This window comes from Eurytemora carolleeae, unplaced genomic scaffold (assembly GCF_000591075.1).
Source record: "Eurytemora carolleeae unplaced genomic scaffold, Eaff_2.0 scaffold367, whole genome shotgun sequence".
Lineage (NCBI taxonomy): Eukaryota > Metazoa > Arthropoda > Copepoda > Calanoida > Temoridae > Eurytemora > Eurytemora carolleeae.
Window position 1 is genome coordinate 70,899 of NW_019396385.1, and position 19,132 is coordinate 90,030.

Sequence of the window (19,132 nt, forward strand, 5' to 3'; positions counted from 1 at the left end):
AATGTATATGTCTAGGGTTGCAAAAAAGTATAAGCAAGTTTCTGGGTTAAGACCCACGGCCAGAGCGTTGCGAAACTTAAAAGTTTTGGAGTTGTCTATTTCTCATATCTAAAGTCACATTTTTATACAATCTTTTAATCATAGTTTTTGAAATTCCTCTTTTTTGAAACTAAAGATTACCTGACCACAGGATTGACAGCGCTGATTAGCAAACACAACCTGGCCGCGTAGAACCAAAATATCATTGTATATAATTTTTGTCGCAAACATCTTTTTTAAAGTTGCTCATTGTCCGCGAAAATCGATTGTGATTTTACAAAATACGCCTTTGAAACTGAGAATATGAAAAATACAATTTAAAATCTTCATGTACAGAGCTACAAAAAAGGAAAAGTTAGCTTAAATGAGAAATATTTTTTTTGATACATCTATTAAATATTTTTTTATGGAACCCTGGGAGCTAATAAAGTAGATTTTTTTAATTCGAATTTTTTTTATTAAAATTTTTTTTTGAATTTCGAAATTTTTTTTTCAAGTGTTTCTAAAATTCCACGGGCAAGCTTTCTATATTCTATATTCTATGTTATGTAAAATGTATGTTCTGATATATTTTGTTGCCTGAACTGGAGGAGGTAATTGTTTAATCACAGTTTCTAATTCTTCTAATATTTCTTCTTCAGTGTAACATCTTAAAGTCTCCTTTCGTAACCTAAAAAAGAGTGGCATGTCTTATTGATGTTAGGTACTTTCCCATTGGCCTTTTCCCAAGCGGCAACTTTCCAAGGGTATTTTCCCAAGTGGCAACTTCCCAAATGAGGAATTTCCCAAGCAGCAACTTCCCAAATGTACATTTTCCCAAGTAACAATTCCTTAAATAATTTATTATATTTTCTTTAAAACAAGGAATAGCCGCAGCGCTCGACCCCCTCGCCCATCCTAGCCGCAGCACTCGGCCCATAGCCCATCCTAGCCACAGTGCTTTGCCCCCTAGTCAATCCTAGCCGCAGCGCTCGGCCCCCTAGCCCATCCTAGCCGCAGCACTCGGCCCCTTAGCCCATCCTAACACCGTCTTTATTCATAACAGTAAACTATCCATCTAAGTTTTAATAAAGAAGATAACGTCTTTTTCATGAGTGGAATTCCGACAGTTTGCTTTATTGTCTCTCTGCACGTCACTTTTAAGAAAAAATCATAAATGAACATAATAAATGAAAAGTGTTGAGTATATAATCATACAAGAGTTTCCAGGGTCCGTTTCGCTAATTGAGAAGGTTCAGGGCCCAGGAAATTGTGGAAGCTTCCTATTGGTTGACAGACGGAAGGCCGGTGTGGGGATTGAGTTCCCGGGTCAGTTTTAAGCAGTCCTTTATAGTATAAAGGTTTGGTACAAGTTTGGAATAGTTAAACCATAAAAGTTCATAGTTATAATATTAGTTATAATATTAATATAATATAATATTAGTTATAATATTAGGGTTTAAACTAACATCTCAAGCAGTTAAAAACTAAATATGGACTACAGAAATAAGGAAATTTGACATAATTAAGTCCAATTTTCACCTTAAAACATACCGGCCAAAGTTTTTATATGTGGGTGTTATTTTACTTTATGTTCCTAAGGACCCCTCAATCATCCTTCCATAAAATATGAGGATATCATTTCATGTGTCGGCAAAAGTTGTCAAAATACGGAACAAAGTTACCTTTCAGTTGTTTCATTCACAATTTCTGGAGTAGCTAGTTCCCAGCCCCGACAAACTGGTTCTGCATGTACCCACAGCTTTTTAGCCGCTGTACACGCCCCCTGGCAGTCCTCAGCCACAGTTTTCTGGGCCTGAACAGATATATAGATACTATACGCCTCTGGGTGATAAATGCATTACAATTTACACAAAATTAATAATTTGTTTACTTGCAGCTACATGTTTACTCTATAACTAGCGCCTCTAGTGGTGAGAAGTGAAACTAGTGTACTCATGTGTACTCTATAACTTTACATCTCTTTCTTTATTCTGTAAAGCATAGCAATTGATTTCTTTTAAACATGTTATTTATGTAGCTGGAAAGAGCATGAGGTTTGCGAAAAGTTTTAAAATTTTTCTTGCCAAGATTAAACTGAAAGAGTTAAAGCATAAAGTTGTGTTGAATATGTTTAGAGAATGAATAAAAAGTCTAAACTTTAGGTGAACTAACTTTTCCTTTGGAAAGTTCACAAACCTTTGGCTACCTTGCCTTTCCTTTGACAATCTGACCTTTCATTTGTTAATCTTACCTTTCCTTTGACAATTTTACCTTTCCTTTGGAAATCTCACCTTTTCTTTGAGAATCTTACCTTTCCTTTGACAATTTTACCTTTCCTTCGGCAATCTTACCTTTCCTTTGGCAATCTTATTTTTCTTTTGGCTATCTTATCTTACCTTTGGCAATATAACTTTCCTTTGGCAATCTTACATTTCCTTTGGCAATATTATCTTTCCTTTGGCAATATTACCTTTCCTTTGGCAATCTTATCTTTACTTTGGCAATCTTATCTTACTTTTGGCGATCTTACATGGCAAGCTATCTTTCCTTTGACAACCTTACATTTCCTTTGGCAATATTACCTTTCCTTTGGCAATCTTATCTTTCCTTTGGCAAACTTACCTTTCCTTTGACAATCTTACCTTTCCTTTGGCAACTACAACAACGTTTGACCATATTCTGCCGGCGTCACTTTCAACAGTAAATTCATCTATAAACTTAGCTTGGGCCTGAAACAGTATTCAGTTAGAGTCTAGTTTTGATAGGTACGTTGATTGATTGGTTGATTGATTGAGAAATCATAACTGTAAGCTTAATCCTCTATCCTAGAATTGCAATGCCGGATTTACAACGGTACCCTTCAAAATTTTATCTGATCGATGATTTTCTATAAATTTAGAAGTGCATAATTCTGATAATTTCTTTATGTGTTCAAACGTTGTAAATCGTGTGGACACGGAAAATTTCGCTTTCTGCGGTGGAATTAAATTCAGTAAAAACGTCACTATATTACCTAGAAGCTAAATTTCATCAACCTGCGCTTGAAAAAAAAACAGAAATTAATCGTATAGATCGAACGTTTGAAAAAAATCAAACAATCTCTTATAAATTTTGGTCATACTTGGGTCGGATGAATATTCTATCTATCAGATAACAATTTTGCGTGAGACATCTGGTGGCCAAACTATCGTCCTCCAAAGTACGACCAATGGGCAATGTTCATACATTTTTAAAGAGAGAACGGGCTCAGACATTGAGCTTGAGAGTGCGACGACTTGTCCACCACAGTTCCAATTTTTGCATGGAGGATCACTAGAAATAACGCACTTACAGTCCCTTTAAAAAAACTCTTATATAGAGAATTATGGAAATTGAGTTTCCCTTCATAACCTTTCAATAGATACTAGTTATATATATATACAGTGCAGATTAGTTATATATATAGTGCAGATATTCTCAAATAATGCAAAACATAATAAACAGTTCACAATGCATTTCACTGTAAAAAATATATTGTTTATTTTTTCCTACCAATTAAAAAATAAAATGCTAAAAACTCTCTAAGAAATTAAAAGTCAGTTATTATAGATATATTTCTACCATTGTGTTCATGATTCTAACATGATGATATCCATTTCTGATGAGATTTTATTTATACTACATTAACCAATTATTTGTGTACTTTTTCTTACAGTGAGTACTTTTGTAATACTTTTTACATAAGCAATAATTTGATTACATAAATTGTTCTGTATTATTAAATTATGAGAAACAGTTCGTAATTTTGTTTCACATTCCATTTATTTTTCTCATTCCTAGCAATAACCATTTCTTTATAAAAAGCTGGTTTTTTCGTATGCAACAATTTTCCTTTAATCCCGTCGGGATATTTTCATTGAAAGATACTTTGAAAATTGAAAATCTACAAAGGCAACAAAATAAATCCGCAAACCCTCGGGTTTACCATTGAATCCCCTCTTTAAAGAGGAATGTCATTTACTCTCAGACAAATTAGAATCAATGGAAATTTAAACCCCCGAGAGATTAAATGATAAACCCGAGGGCGTAGTAAATGATACATTGGTTCGTACCAGCCCGTACAGTGTACAGTGTACAGCGTTTTTTACAAAAATGTAGGTTGGCTGGATAGTGGATACATTAACATGTGCACTCAGATAACGGTTTAAATGGCAATCTTGAAATCGAGGCTCAAAAAAAAATTGTACCTGCAATGTTGCATCCATTCTTAGTTGTGGAAATACACACCATATTACAGCTTTTAGGTTATAGATTCCCAGAGTCTAAAATATTTAGGAGAGTTGATAAGTTTGGCAAAATATATTAAACCAAACCCTCTAACATCTAAACATTTTATGCGTAATAATAAAGGTAAAAACTAATTTTTAATGAAAACTTTTTTTTAAATTAACATTTTTTGCACAAATGAACGTTTTTTAAAAAAACGTAGTTCGGAAATTAAAATGAACATTTTGTATAAAGTCTCTGAAAGTAAATTGACTGAAAACAGCGGGGATGCATTGTATTTGTGTTCTTAATCCAGGTATCATTTTGCAAACTTTTGTCATGAATGAAAAGCAGATTTATTCAGAGAATTACGGACTAAAATATACTTCCCACTGCCTCAAATAGGCATTATTCAATTTAAGTTTACGGGTTGCGGAAAAAGAAAATAAAAATGTCGAGAATTCTCCAATGTTAAATGCAATTTTAAAAAACGATATTTGTGATCTGAGCTGGGAACTTTAGAATGGTGGATATCGAGATCAATGCTTAATCCTCTCGTTTTCTTAATCTCGAGACTAACTTAATCTTGTACTTGTATCCTGAAAAGTGTATAAAATTCACTCAATCAGAGCTGCGTATCAGAAGTCGGGAAATTTAAAATTTTGCGCGCCATTTAAGATTATATATAGAAACGGGAGGGACTCTATTATTTGAAAAACCAGTTTTTGATTTTTCTGTACTATATCCAAAAAAAGAGTGGATTAAGCATGACTTTAAAAGTGTCCACATTAAATTTTCGGATTAAGGAGTCGAGATTAAAGGAATCCCATTCTAAAGTTCCCATCTCTGGTTCCGGATCTATTGTTTTTGATGAACGGATCCAGAATCCGGATCTGCATCAAATAGAATTGATCCTTTATGCACTGAGCCCGGGATTTTAAAAAATCCGGAAAAAATGACTTAGGTCTTATCATTGGGCCTCATTGACGGCTCGAATCTTGAGGTAAGTTGCAACTAATTTTCCACACACTTGAGTTTATTAAACCGGTTTAAAATCGGTGACTTCCTGGATATGATTATAACAAGAATCATTTATACATTGAGACTAATTCTCCAATAAAACCAACCAAGGTCGGTTTTATTTTTATTGGGCCTAACTTCGTAAGCAGAGCCGAAGATTGAGCAGCTGACAATCACGTGACAAAAGCTGTCGCCAGTTGGTTCTAAGATTGAGCCTTAAACCCGGGTTTAAGAAGTTGCATGACTCGAGCCGAAGCTTTTAAATCGCGCCTCAGATTCTGTACCTGCATTTGAAGCAAAAGATCTTTAAACACGTGGGAGTCAGATTTACCGCCAGGATCTGACCAACCTTAAACAAAACAAATTTTTTATTTAATGTCAGTATAGTAATATCAATATAATGAAGAGATTTTAATCCAAACGCATCTAAAACCGCCTAAATACAGCTTAAAGGAACTGTAAGCGTAATTTATAATGACCATATGCGCAAAGATGGAATCTTTTTTATAGTTTACAATGTATACAAAGAGAATGCCTAGTTCCCTAATATAGAAGTATTTTCCCAATTGCAAATATGAAAAATTTTTGATAGTTTGAACTGCTTTGACCGGATTTAATGAATTTGAGCTAGGTGTACAGACAGTTCAACCACGTGCCTTGAATAGATTTAATTTGGCGTACCGTCCCGGTTCACCTTACATAGTCTGTTCTTGTACTGAAAAGATTACTCTAGCTGCAGTTTGAATTTGTTACAGTGCAATACAGCCCAAATTTTGTACTAAGGATGGAAAAAAATTTAAGAAATTAAAAGTGTATTAAAGGAGAGGAATATGAGGATCCGACGCTACTCATTTCAGGATTTTATAATCTTGTTTCGGGGATTTTATCCCATTACAATATAATGTATTTATCGCTTGACTTTTCATTCATTCTTTGTAAATTATACTAAAGAAAAGAGGGAAAGACAAAAACCAGATGTAATTATTTCTCGCAGTCTATTGGTCTTTGGAGATCAAAATAAATAAAAATTGATATATATATATAAACAAAAACACAAATGTGTTTTCCAGAAACCTAAAATAAATTTAGCAAGTTTTATTCCAAGATTTGTAAGGGTAGATTTCTCCATATCCATTTTTCAGTTTAAATAATTGTTAAATCATGTTTGTCAACTATATTATAAAACTTTGCGTTTGAAAAATATATTAGTGAACTTTCCCTTTAACAAATATATTAGTAAACTCTCCCTTTAACAAATATATAAGTGAACTCTTCCTTGAAAAAAACATATTAGTGAACTCTCCCTTTAACAAATATATTAGAGAACTCTCCCTTTAACAAATATATTAGTGAACTATCACTTTAACAAATGTATTAGTGAACTCTCCCTTTAACAAATATAAAAGTGAACTCTCCCTTTAACAAATATATTAGTAAACTCTCCCTTTAACAAATATATTAGTGAAGTCTCCCTTTGACAAATATATTAGTGAACTATCCCTTTAAAAAATATATTAGTGAACTCTCCCTTTAACAAATATATTAGTGAACTCTCCCTTTAACTAATATATTAGTGAACTCTCCTTTTAACAAATATATTAGTGAACTCTCCCTTTAACAAATATATTAGGAAACTCTCCCTTTAACAAGTATATTAGTGAACTCTCCCTTTGACTAGTATATTAGTGAACTCTCCCTTTGACAAATATATTAGTGAACTCTCCCTTTGACAAATATATTAGTGAACTCTCCCTTTGACAAATATATTAGTGAACTCTCCCTTTGACAAATATATCAGTGAACTCTCCCTTTGACAGATGTTGAAGAAATGTTCTTGCGAAGAAGATTAAAGGAAGATATATTTGCGCCTGGATTTGAAAAGGTTTAAAATGAAACCAGATATTTGATGAAAGAGAATCTATTTTTCACCCCAGAACTTGTAAAAACTGAAGATTACTGGAGATATTGGTTTTTACATGAAGAGATGCATTCAACCTAAAAATACCTCTTTTCAAAGTAATCAACCAGATCTAAACTAAATATGTGGAATCATTCAACTCTTATAAATTAAAAACTTAATTTACTTTGATATTAAACTGGGGGTAGTCTAGACTGGTCGGTACGAGTTCAAATAAAAAGGTTAATACAAAAAGTAACAGAACGTAAAGGAAAAAGTAAAGGGGCCCCTAACCACACTGTTTTTGACATGCGCAAAGACAGCGACTAGTTTTAATTGAATGAACATATACAAAACTATGGTTTGGTAGTTTTTCCGACAATAAAAAATGAAGAAAAAATTCTGAAGCAAATATATGTAACTTTTCAACTTGGAAACCCAGCTAAGAACACTTCCGTGGGTCCGACGAAGTTCCCTATTAAAAACAAACAGAGATATTACATTATTTATAAACAAGCTTGGGAACCCAGCGTTGCCCAGTCGACCCTGCACTCAACTCAGAATCTCAATATCATGAGCTATAAACATTCCCGTTGTTCTCCCGAGTTCCCCAATCAAAGTTTTAGACAAATCGGTCAAAAGGTTCACGATCAGACATACAAACAGACAGACAAACAGAGATATTACTTTGTTTATTTAGGTTAGATATATGAAACATCAAAAAAATAAAATGGAGCAGTTTTAAGTAAAAAGCTAAATATAAAGATGAATGTTTATTGAAGAACAAACAGGGAAGTTTTAAAGGTATGCAAATATCCTAAAATAATAAAAGTCTGAAACTAAAATATTTTGTATATATCTACATATTTGTAAACATTGAGGTCGACTTTTTATCTGAAGATGATAAAATGACAGTGAAACTATGGAGAAATTTTTAATAGAATCAGTTCAATTATATTAAAAAAAATTTTAAATCTTTTTTTATTTTCAAACTTTTTCAGATTTTGTCGTCAAACTATATATTAGGATGGGTGTAAATATATCTGCCTTGAAACACTGAATTAAAGAAATGGTGTCTATTGTAACAAACTCTGATTTTCTGATACTTATATTTTTAACACCTAATGGTGCAAACCTTTGATATTTCAAACTTAGATTCTTTCATCTAACAGAATTCATAGTTTGAAATATCAATGGTCTACGGTATTGGGTTGCAAAGATATAGAGATTAGAAAATCATAGTTTTTGACATAGACTAAATTCCTTAGTAAAAATCCCTCAATATCTTTAGAACTCGATGTTGTAAACCTTTGATATTTCTAACTCAGAATATTTGATCAACAGAATTCATAGTTTGAAATATCTGAGGTCTGCAATATTTGGGTCTAAAGGTATAGTGATTAGAAAATCAGAGTTTGTGGCAAAGACTTAATTCCTTTTAGTTAATCTTGAGTTGTTAAAATTTCTTAGGAAACCTGCACAGTAAAAAAGAAACCCTGCTTGTATCAGGATAAATATAAGTTATTCAGAATAATTTTATTCTATTTTTTCTAAAAAATGACTTGCAAATTTCTACTGCAGAAAAACAAATAGAAATTATCAGAATTAAATAATCCAACTCTATAAAAACGACAATATCTTCCACAATATTGATCAGATAAAGGTTTCAAGGGTACCGTTGTGAATTGGGTAGTGTCATCTAGCATGGAGGGTCACTTGAAATTACGCGTAATGTCCCTTTAGAAGTAAAAACTAATAAGTCAAGATAAGAGTTAAGTTAAGTTAAGAGTTTAAAAAAGAAGACTGATAAGTTTTGAAATTTAAAAACTCCAGTTATTTCAGGATCAGAGTCAGGAAAATAAATTTAGGTGATGCGTTGTGTTCAGTTTCTGATGGCATCAACTTCTACCTTTGTACGTAATTAGCAACTTACCGTTACATAATAGCTCCAAAGTATTTATTTTACGCTTCGTTTTAACATCATTTTTATAAATTCTTGTGTCTTTTCCTTATTTTTAAAACTGTTGTTCCAAAAAGGTTGAATACAATTATGTCTTTTTAGATATAAAAAATGTTAAGGGGCTTAACCAAATCCTCAACAATTTGTTTTCAGCTCGTTGTATACAAATATTGTTTAAATTGTAATGTTTTCTGTTTTTAACCCCTTGTAAAAAATATAGCAGAGCGCATTAAACATTTGCCTGAAAAGACAAATAATGTTTACAGATTTCTCATTTTATTAATATTTGACAGCAGGCACTAGTCCAATAAAATATTAGAGGATTCTTAAACCCAAGGTTATAATGCAAGGAAAGTTAATTGCAGTTGCATATACTCTGCGTACATATTGAAACCAGTTATATTTATAAATTTATAACCAAGAATAAATGCATCAGTGTTCGTTTAGTATCCTAGGAGGATAAAAGCATTGAATTTCGAAATTTTTTATAATTTACATAATAATTTCCTATGACCAGAATACTTCATTAATTTTTTATGTGAAAGATGGATCCCATGTCAGGCTGTGACATCCGTCTTGTGTTTATATTACCGCCCAGAGACAGTACACTGCAGTACAAAAGATGCGTACACCTATCATATAATTTTCCTTGCATTATAACCTTGCTTAAACCAATATGGCATGCCTTGGTCTAGGATATATGTTATTATCCCCCTTCCACATAATTGAAGTTTTGCCCCTGAATTCTTTATTTTGATCTCATCGCATCAGATATGGCGGTTTCTGGTTTATATATTTCTTGGGCATGCCACCCGGAGTATTCACGGAGAATGGGAAGCCGTGGAGAGAGAATTGACCCGGCCTGTCGTCAGAAAAGCAATTATTAAATCATGCGATGAGCCGGAACGGGAGAATTGACTCTATTCCTCTAACCTTATTTTATAAACCCAGTACTTTCGGCTCAGAGTAAGATATTACAATAATGAAAAAGTTTTGATTGAAATATTATGATATATTCGCTAAGTTTTGAGGAGGAAAACTTGTTTAGTTTATCAATTTTTACCATTTATTTTGAATTAGTTAATGGTTTTATGTTGTATTTCTTAGCTCCTGCAGTCACGCTATACTACATGCTACACGCTATGATAAAAAATTGTATAGTACCCTCACAAACTACATAGACTGATTATCTCCTTTCACAGGGTGGGCTACGTAGGCTTAAGTTGACCTGGCACGACATGCTACGTTTTTACGATAGGTTTTTAGAGTGCCATCTCACGGCCACTTGTTGAAAATAATACCCATTCAGGAGCTAAGTTTTACAACTTTTAAAGAAATACTCCAATTTTTAACATGAAACATAACATTTATGAATTCAATCTATTTGTTTTTCGCTTCCAAAGGATTCTCAAATTTCCCTGAATACAGATGTTTGCTGATTGGTCGTGTACAGTACTTGTACACAATAGAACATGCGTGTACCGCGAAACCACACTGATTTAACAGTTTGGTCTTTATCCTAGCAAGCTGGGACTTTCGAACTCAATTTTATCGCTTCTCAAATAGATTTTTAATATGCCACAAAGGGATATCCAGAAAACTAGACTAAGAAAAGTGTTTTTTCTTTCTTTTTACAATGATTTTTCGCTTTCTATCTTTTGAAGTTTTTTGTAGTCAGTCCAGGCCGTGTTGCACGATCTCAAGTCCTTTTTTAAAGAATTTTAATATGCCAAAAAGGGATATCCAGGAAACTAGACTAAGAAGTGTCGCCTTCTTTCTTTCTTTTTTCAATGTTGTTTTGCGGTATTGTGTAATTTAAAGATGATTTTTTCTAAAACTTTTCAGGGGCCACAATTAATGAATAGCAAGATGTAGTTGAGCTACATAGACTGACTTAAGCGTTTACGCTTGAACTTGGACCTAAGCACCAAAGAAGTGATTCTATTCTACTTAGAAGACGGAGTTTAAATATTTATCACTATACACTCAGATTACCTGGATTATCCATCCAAAGCGGAGCATTGGAATGTTTAGTATCTTCAACTACAACTGTGCTGTTGGTTACACCTTGAGCCCCTGAACCGGTCAGCTCCTAAATTATTTTTTTTTAACTTTTAATTTTTGACATAATAATTTGTTCCTTTCACATTGTTTTAAAACACCAAGGACAGTTTGATGTATTGAACAAGGGCATACACAGAAATAAATCTAAGGGATGCGCGAAGCGCAACATTTCCCCCCGCCATTAGAAGCTCCTAGGGGGGGGGGGGATTTGAACTGTAAATTCAAAACATTTGGCTTCTTAGATAATTTAAAGTTACGCATTAAGTCCAATTACCTTGCGAGTAATACTTTATCTCTCCTTCAAACAAAACTAGCAGAAAAAAACAGCAAACAAATTTTTTTAGTCTCTTCACTGTAAAGGGACTGTAGACGTAATTTTTGTTGTGCCTTTGCTGCATACATCGGCATCTATTTTTACAGAGAGATACCTGAATCGAAAATAATGATATTTCAGAAAAAAAACTTTCATTTATTCTTGATCAGAGATTAAAACGGTATCAAAATGAATCAAATATCTACTTTATCCACTAAAATGATATTGAAATCCCCACCTGTGCTCCTGTATAGAGGTTTAACAGGGTTGTCTTTCCCGTCCCTGAAGTTCCAACCACCATTATACATGATCTTCCAGATACAGGGGCTTTCGTCTTTTTAACCTAGTCACGTGATCAGTAAATATACCATTATACATGATCTTCCAGATACAGGGGCTTTCGTCTTTTTAACCTAGTCACGTGATCAGTAAATATACCATTATACATGATCTTCCAGATACAGGGGCTTTCGTCTTTTTAACCTAGTCACGTGATCAGTAAATATACCATTAAACATGATCTTCCAGTAAGTGAACTTTCGTCTTTTAACCCTAAACAGGGGGGGGGGGGCGTTTGGCGCCCCCTCTGTAGTTTTTTTTTGTCCTAGCACTCTCATTTTTGACACTATCACCGTGAAATTTTGTGACTTTTAATGAATAGTAATTTAAAGGATTTTTTGTTAAATTTTTTTTTTCATTTATAGGGTAGGGTACAGGGCGGAAAAAATCCGGTCCATGAAGAAAAAATCTAAAATAGCCCATAACTTTTTTGTGACTAAAGCTACAGATTAATAATTAAATGATTAAATGTCGTTCTCCTATTCCAAAGTTTACGGGTCTCTCTGTAGGAGCAAGGGATTACATTTGCCAAAGAAAAATAATCTTTAATTGAACTTGAAACAAAACTCTTTCAAAATTGGTTTGCTCTTTTTTTAGGAAGTCCATCATCAATATAATAAAAATTAAACTGAATGGAGATCAAAATGAATGTTTTAATATCGATGCCTTCGATCTAGTTTTTCTCTCATTTTTGACAAAATTACAAATTTAAAAGTTGTTTTGTTTTACCTTTTTTAAAACTTTCATCTCCATGTTTTCCTCCTTACCAGAGTTCGGTGCTTCTCCTTTCCCCATCTAGAGATACAAGATACAGGATACAGGATACAGGATACAGGATACAGGATACAGGATACAGGATACAGGATACAGGATACAGGATACAGGATACAGGATACCAGGATACAGGATACAGGATACAGGATACAGAATACAGGGTAAAGGATACAGGGTACAGGATACAGGATACAGGATACAGGATACAGGATACAGGATACAGGATACAGGATACAGGATACAGGATACAGGATACAGGATATACAGGAGATACAGGATACAGGATACAGGATACAGGATACAGGATACAGGATACAGGATACAGGATACAGGATACAGGATACAGGATACAGGATACAGGGATACAGGATACAGGATACAGGATACAGGATACAGGATACAGGATACAGGATACAGGATACAGGATACAGGGTAAGGATACAGGATACCGGATACATGATACAGGATACAGGATACAGGATACAGGATACAGGATACAGGGTACAAAATACAGGAAAAACAATAAAGGATACAGAACATAGGACAAACGATAATGATACAGTATACATTATACAGGTTGCATAATACATAATACAGAAGCAAGTATTGTTAGTATTATAAGAAATGAAAGAAATGACAAAGATGACTCATATTGAGAGAAATAATAGTACTAGTTTGGGAACCTGCCTTTCCACGGATTAAAGTTAATGCTACATATTTTTATCGGACACACAAACAGGCATACACTCAAACAGATATATTAATAGAATAAATAAAGAATACATGTGTTACTTCAATTTTTTTACTTCTATTTAGAGTTACACGAAAAAATATTAAGATGCTTGAAATGCAAAAAAAATCTTAATTATTTAGATTTATCTTAGTTAATACTTTTCTTACAGTCTAGAAAGAATTAAAAAATCACCGGTTCGGGATAAACTCGTTGATTATTTTTCACTAAACCATTCATTTAAACTCCAAACCTTGTTCTAATTTATCATTGATGATGATATATGAACATGTTTCACCATGCACGAAACTTTCCAGCTGAACTAGGAACTTTCTAAAACTGCTTTCTTGTTCAACCCCCTCTCTCTCTCACTCTCTATCTTTCTCTCTTATAGTTTGTTTAGAAAATGTCCCGGGAGATAAAATAGACACAGGTAAAATTTCAATCGATTTACGGAGAATTTTTTATCAATGGATTGATAGATAGATATATTCTTCGCGAGACATGAAATATCGTCTTTGTTTTTGAATAGAAGAAGTTAAAATTTATGTAATATTAAACTTGAACGACTAATTCTTTATTTCTGATTTTATGCAAGTAGAAGAAAATAAAACTTATTTGGTTACAACTTACATATTAGAAGTATTCTAAACATATCTCTTTTCAACAGTTTTTTTAAATAAGGAATTAATGATTGAAATTAAGTTTGACGTATGTTCTTTTCTAACATTTCAGTGTCCGAATTTAATGAATTTAAGCCGCGTCTCAAATCCCCCAAAAACCGGTTTTAATTGAGCACCGGTTTAAAAATTGAATACAATTTTAAGTGGAACCCACCATATTTGAGCCGCGTCTTAAATTTAACCCGCGGATCAAATTCTTTAATTTCGGCCACCGATCAGACTAAGGTTTAAAGGCCTCACTCAGTCTTAAATTGTTTCCAAAAAAGAGCGAGTTATAGTTGTGGCTTTAAATCAAATGTCAAATGAAACTGCTATCTTTGTTTTTTTACATTTCAATTTCTGAACTAAAAAATACTAGAATTTACAAAGTGAAAAAATATATAAAATATATATATCAAGCACACACTAATTTAACAGTTCGGTCCTTGTTTTAGCTTGCTGTGAGCCTGTGACTTTCGATCACAATTTGACAAAATAAATTTAATTTTCCGCTTTTTCTCTTTTATACTTTATTGTCAACGGATTCGTTTCGAATAAAAAGTGAACTTCTTAACCCTATAAAGGCTGAGGGGTCTGAATCTATGTACAGCCTGGGGGTGGGGCGTTCGGTGCCCCCCCCCCCAGTAAAAAGCCTTTAAGAATAGGTATAGGGTTGAAATGCATGTTCATAGCCTAATTTATCATGGCCTGCTCAAATAAAAAATTAGACCGATAACTTTAATAGTTTGGGTGCTAGGGAGGGTGGAAAAAAATGTCCAAAAAAATTTCAAAAAATATCAAAATGTGACACATGTTTCTACATGCATATTTCAAGGGCTTTTCAAATATATAGCTTTTAGATCTTTAGCTTTAGTCACAAAAAAGTTTTGGGCTATTTTAGATTTTTTTTCTTAGACCGGACTTTTTTCCGCCCTGTACACGACCAAAGTGAATAAATACTAAAGTGGACCAAACTCATAGTTGGATGACGACATTTTATGTCCCAAGTATTTAGAAATATGTATATATATATATAAATTGGTCTGTATACGGAGTGTACAGTAACTGGACTCCCTTTGTTTACAAACACAGACTTAGAATTTGTATTTAACTTACGTCGTTTCCTTAGTCTGTTCCACTTTAGTATTTATTCACTTTGGTACACGACCCTATAAATCAAAAAAATATTTTTTTAACAAAAAATCATTTTAATTACTATTCATTAAAAGTCCCAAAATTTCACGGTGATAGTGTCAAAAATGAGAGTGCTAGGACAAAAAACTACAGAGGCACCCCCCAGCCTGGTTAGGGGTAGGTTTAAAGATTGTTAAAGCGCATTTGAATTCAAATTAAAGAAACTAACGCGTCTCGCCCAGGTTTCTAGTCCAGGGTGAGCTGTAGTGCTTACAGTGATAACCAGAAAACTCTGACTTAAGTAGACAAGTTTACAGCAATACTTTAAGTATATGATGTTGTTACAACACAAATAATTTTACTACAAACTTCTAAAATAACTAAGAAAGTGAAATGGGTCTGAATTCACTGCAAAATTGCTGCACGCACCTCTGCTCTGTTTAGTAAAAGTAAATTCAACCTAAATGAAGCATAAAGTCTGACCGCGTCAACCTTGTTGCAGCAGCTAGTCCTGTCCAAAGAGCCAGATACAGTACAAATAAAGACCGGAAATGAAGACCCGGCTCGGAAATTCAAATGTACTACGGCTGCTCACGGCTGTGTCTCATGTTCATTTAAAGTCATAACTTGAGTCTGATAGTTTCCTGTTTATAACAGTAGTAAAATATTTCATTTTTCTTTTTGCGTTAAGCCTAAGATAAATATGTGTATAAAGAGGATGCATGGTCATGTTCTTATTCCTATGTTTATGTTATATATTATACCAGTAAATTCAGAATAAATAAATAAAAAGCAGAAACCTTTTTTGTGGCCAACGAAACTAGAAAAATGGCTAGAATCAAGACAAAAAAGTCTTGAACTCTGCAACAGAAACAACTAAAGTCTTTATTATTAACCCTATTCCTGCTGGGGGGGGGTCAATTTTTTTACATAACTCAAAAAGTATTGATCTGTTGAAATTTTTCTGACTTTTCCTACATACCCAAAGCCCTTCCTTTAGGACGAAAACCGGGCTTTAATACTAGCTGCCTAAGTCCTCAGGCACACTGCCTGAATGACTACTTTTTTCTGTGATAAACTAAATCTTTGTTTTAACCCACTTTCCCTTTTATAAAACTTAGTTTTTTGGAAAGCCTATGACATAAGGAAACGGATTGCACAATTGTTGCGAGAAAAAAAAATTGCAAATTTTTTTGCAAACAACCTGTCAAAGGAAATTTTTAGTTTTTCTTGATTAAAAATCAGGTTATTTAAAATTTTGCAAAATTTTTGCATATTTGAAATGTCATGGTCAAGGGCTTTTCAAAAATGTATAATTTTTCATTTTTTGGATACATTTATATTTGCAAACAATTTTACTATATAACTGGATTTTGCGATAAAAAATTCAATTTTTGCAAATTTGCAATTTTTTTGCAGATTATAAAAGTAGAGCACAAGACCTTTCCAATGATGTATCATTTGTCATATTTGAACATCAAACATGGGATTTAGAGGGTTTTCCTGGTTTTCAAGTACCCAGCAGGGATAGGGTTATTAACTAAAAAGTTTAGATAAATAATATTGCAAACACTGCGAATAAAATTTACTGACTAAATTTATGCGATATTACTGGAACGATTAGAAAACATGAGAAAACATGAGAAAAGATGAGAAAACATAAAAGAAATCATAAGAAAACATTAGAAAACATGAAAAAACATGAGAAAACTAATATTTTATGTTCTTCTCAATAGCTCTTCAAAAAAAACAGTTACGATTGAAAACCAATAGATTTTAATCTTGTATGAAATAAACCTTAGTTTAAATTGTGGGGGTTTACATTTATTTTGTAACAATTCTGTTAGGTCTTGTTGTTTTGTGTAATCTTTTGTCACTTTTTACATATGTTGACTTTACTTTAAATTGTTTAATTATGTATTTACAGTTTTTTCTTTCTGTTCTCTTTTCTATTTTGCTTTCTCAACGAGTGAAATAAAGAAAAACTAATTTATGAGATTCTGTTACATGAATTGAGTCGCTCATGAAAACTAGGATTTTCTAAACCCAATATCTTTGTAACCCAATGTCATAGATCTGAACTTCTTCAAACTATGAATTTAATAAGAGCAATAATCTTAGTTTGAAATATCAAAGGTTTACACCATCATGTTGCAAATATATAAGGATTAGATAATTTGAGTTTTGTGGCAGACTCGATTCCTTTACAGTATATACTGTGTATACCCTAACTTTTAGTCTCCTTGAATAAGATCATAAATGTTTATACACACATCCAGTGTATACCCTAAATTTTAGTCTCCTTGAATAAGATCATAAATGTTTATACACACATCCAGTGTATACCCTAACTTTTAGTCTCCTTGAATAGGATTATAAATGTTTATGCACATTTCTAGTGTATACCCTAATGTTTAGTCTCCTTGAATAGGATCATAAATGTTTATGCACACATCCAGTGTATACCCTAACTTTTAGTCTCCTTGAATAGGATCATAAATATTTATACACACATCCCGTGTATACCCTAACTTTTAGCCTTCTTGAATAAGATCATAATTGTTTATACACACATCCAGTATATACCCGAGCTCTAGCTTCCTTGAATAGGACCATAAATGTTTAGACACACATCCAGAGTATACCCTAACTTTTAGCTTCCTTGAATAGGATCATAAATATTTATACACACATCCCGTGTATACCCTAACTTTTAGCCTCCTTGAATAGGATCATAGATGTTTATACACACATCCCGTGTATACCCTAACTTTTAGCCTCCTTGAATAGGATCATAGATGTTTATACACACATCCCGTGTATACCCTAACTTTTAGCCTCCTTGAATAGGATTATAGATGTTTATACACACATCCAGTGTATGCCCTAACTTTTAGTCTCCTTGAATAGGATCATAAATGTTTATGCACATTTCTGTTGATAGAGAATACCCGACTAGATACGTTTATACATTAATATATTATATTTACATAATATACATACTTTCAGAATTAGAAGAAATATTTACTTTTTGTTTTTAGCAGAGAACACACTTGAGTTCTGAATCAATCCTTTTAAGTGACCCTACATTCAGAGCGTTAACCCTATACCGAATGGACTATTTTTGTCTAATAGATATGGGGGGGGGGGTGTTTTCCACCCCACCTATGATTTTGCCCTTAGTGTTCAGGGGACTGTGATACATTAGACCTCTAACTTTGATGGTTTGATGGAGGATTTTGAAAAAGTTCAAAAAGTATGTCGAAAATTTTTTCTAAATTAGTTATATTTTCTTTGATCAAATATTAACATATGAAACATGTTATTGTATCCATTTTTCAAGGGATTTTTAAAGACCCCCCCCCCCTCCCAGCAGTGATAGGGTTAATAGACCGACTCACAACAATACCCTTCAGCTATTTATCGAATACAAAGTACAGAGAAGATATTGTTGTTTTTCTGTTTCTCTGATGCATAAATCCGCAGGTTTTCTTTTTTTTTAAACTGGCATCTAACATAATCAATTTTGTTTAGACAAAGGTACCATTGTGAATCGGACTCTCTCTTCATAAAGGGTTACTTGAGTTTACGTGAACAGTTCCTTTAAAGCAATCTGAAATAGATTTTACTTTATTGAGTTTCCTAGAGCCGGCCATAGTACACAACAGATGTTGGCAAACTTTTAAACAAATTGGCATTTAGAATTTAATCAATCTATTCTCCCTCCCCCCCCCTTAACCCTTTTAAAATGATCCCTCCTCCCCCCTTAACCCCTTTAAAATGATCCCGCCTCCCTAGACTCCTAAATAAAAAAATATTCAGTAAATAACCAGTTATTAACCAGCTATTAAACAGTAGTTAACCAGTTATTAAATAGTAATTAACCAGTAATTAACCAGTAACTAACCAGTTCTTAACCAGTAATTATCCAGTATTTAACCAGTATTCAACCAGTTATAAACTAGTAATTGTC

General features: G+C 33.1%; 1 protein-coding gene across 6 annotated transcripts in view; it reads right to left on the minus strand.

Annotated features, from left to right (window-relative positions):
* The window catches only part of LOC111702174 (uncharacterized), a 28,055-nt gene extending 9,265 nt beyond the window's left edge, over window positions 1-18,790 (minus strand). The window contains exons 1-11 of one of the 6 annotated variants that reach the window (XM_023473773.1): window positions 18,740-18,790; window positions 18,188-18,230; window positions 12,589-12,654; window positions 11,759-11,863; window positions 11,139-11,235; window positions 5,571-5,635; window positions 4,248-4,322; window positions 2,664-2,750; window positions 1,704-1,834; window positions 619-709; window positions 181-219 (exon numbers count right to left, since the gene is read on the minus strand). In XM_023473773.1, coding sequence (XP_023329541.1) covers window positions 181-219; window positions 619-709; window positions 1,704-1,834; window positions 2,664-2,750; window positions 4,248-4,322; window positions 5,571-5,635; window positions 11,139-11,235; window positions 11,759-11,863; window positions 12,589-12,654 — 756 coding nt within the window. In that variant the 5' untranslated portion in view covers window positions 18,188-18,230; window positions 18,740-18,790. Of the gene's footprint in view, window positions 1-180; window positions 220-618; window positions 710-1,703; window positions 1,835-2,663; window positions 2,751-4,247; window positions 4,323-5,570; window positions 5,636-11,138; window positions 11,236-11,758; window positions 11,864-12,588; window positions 12,655-13,558; window positions 13,724-18,187; window positions 18,277-18,703 lie in introns of those variants that run through there. The other 5 variants (XM_023473772.1, XM_023473771.1, XM_023473769.1 and 2 more) reach the window with 5 other exon arrangements.
* Window positions 18,791-19,132: the final 342 nt, after the last annotated feature.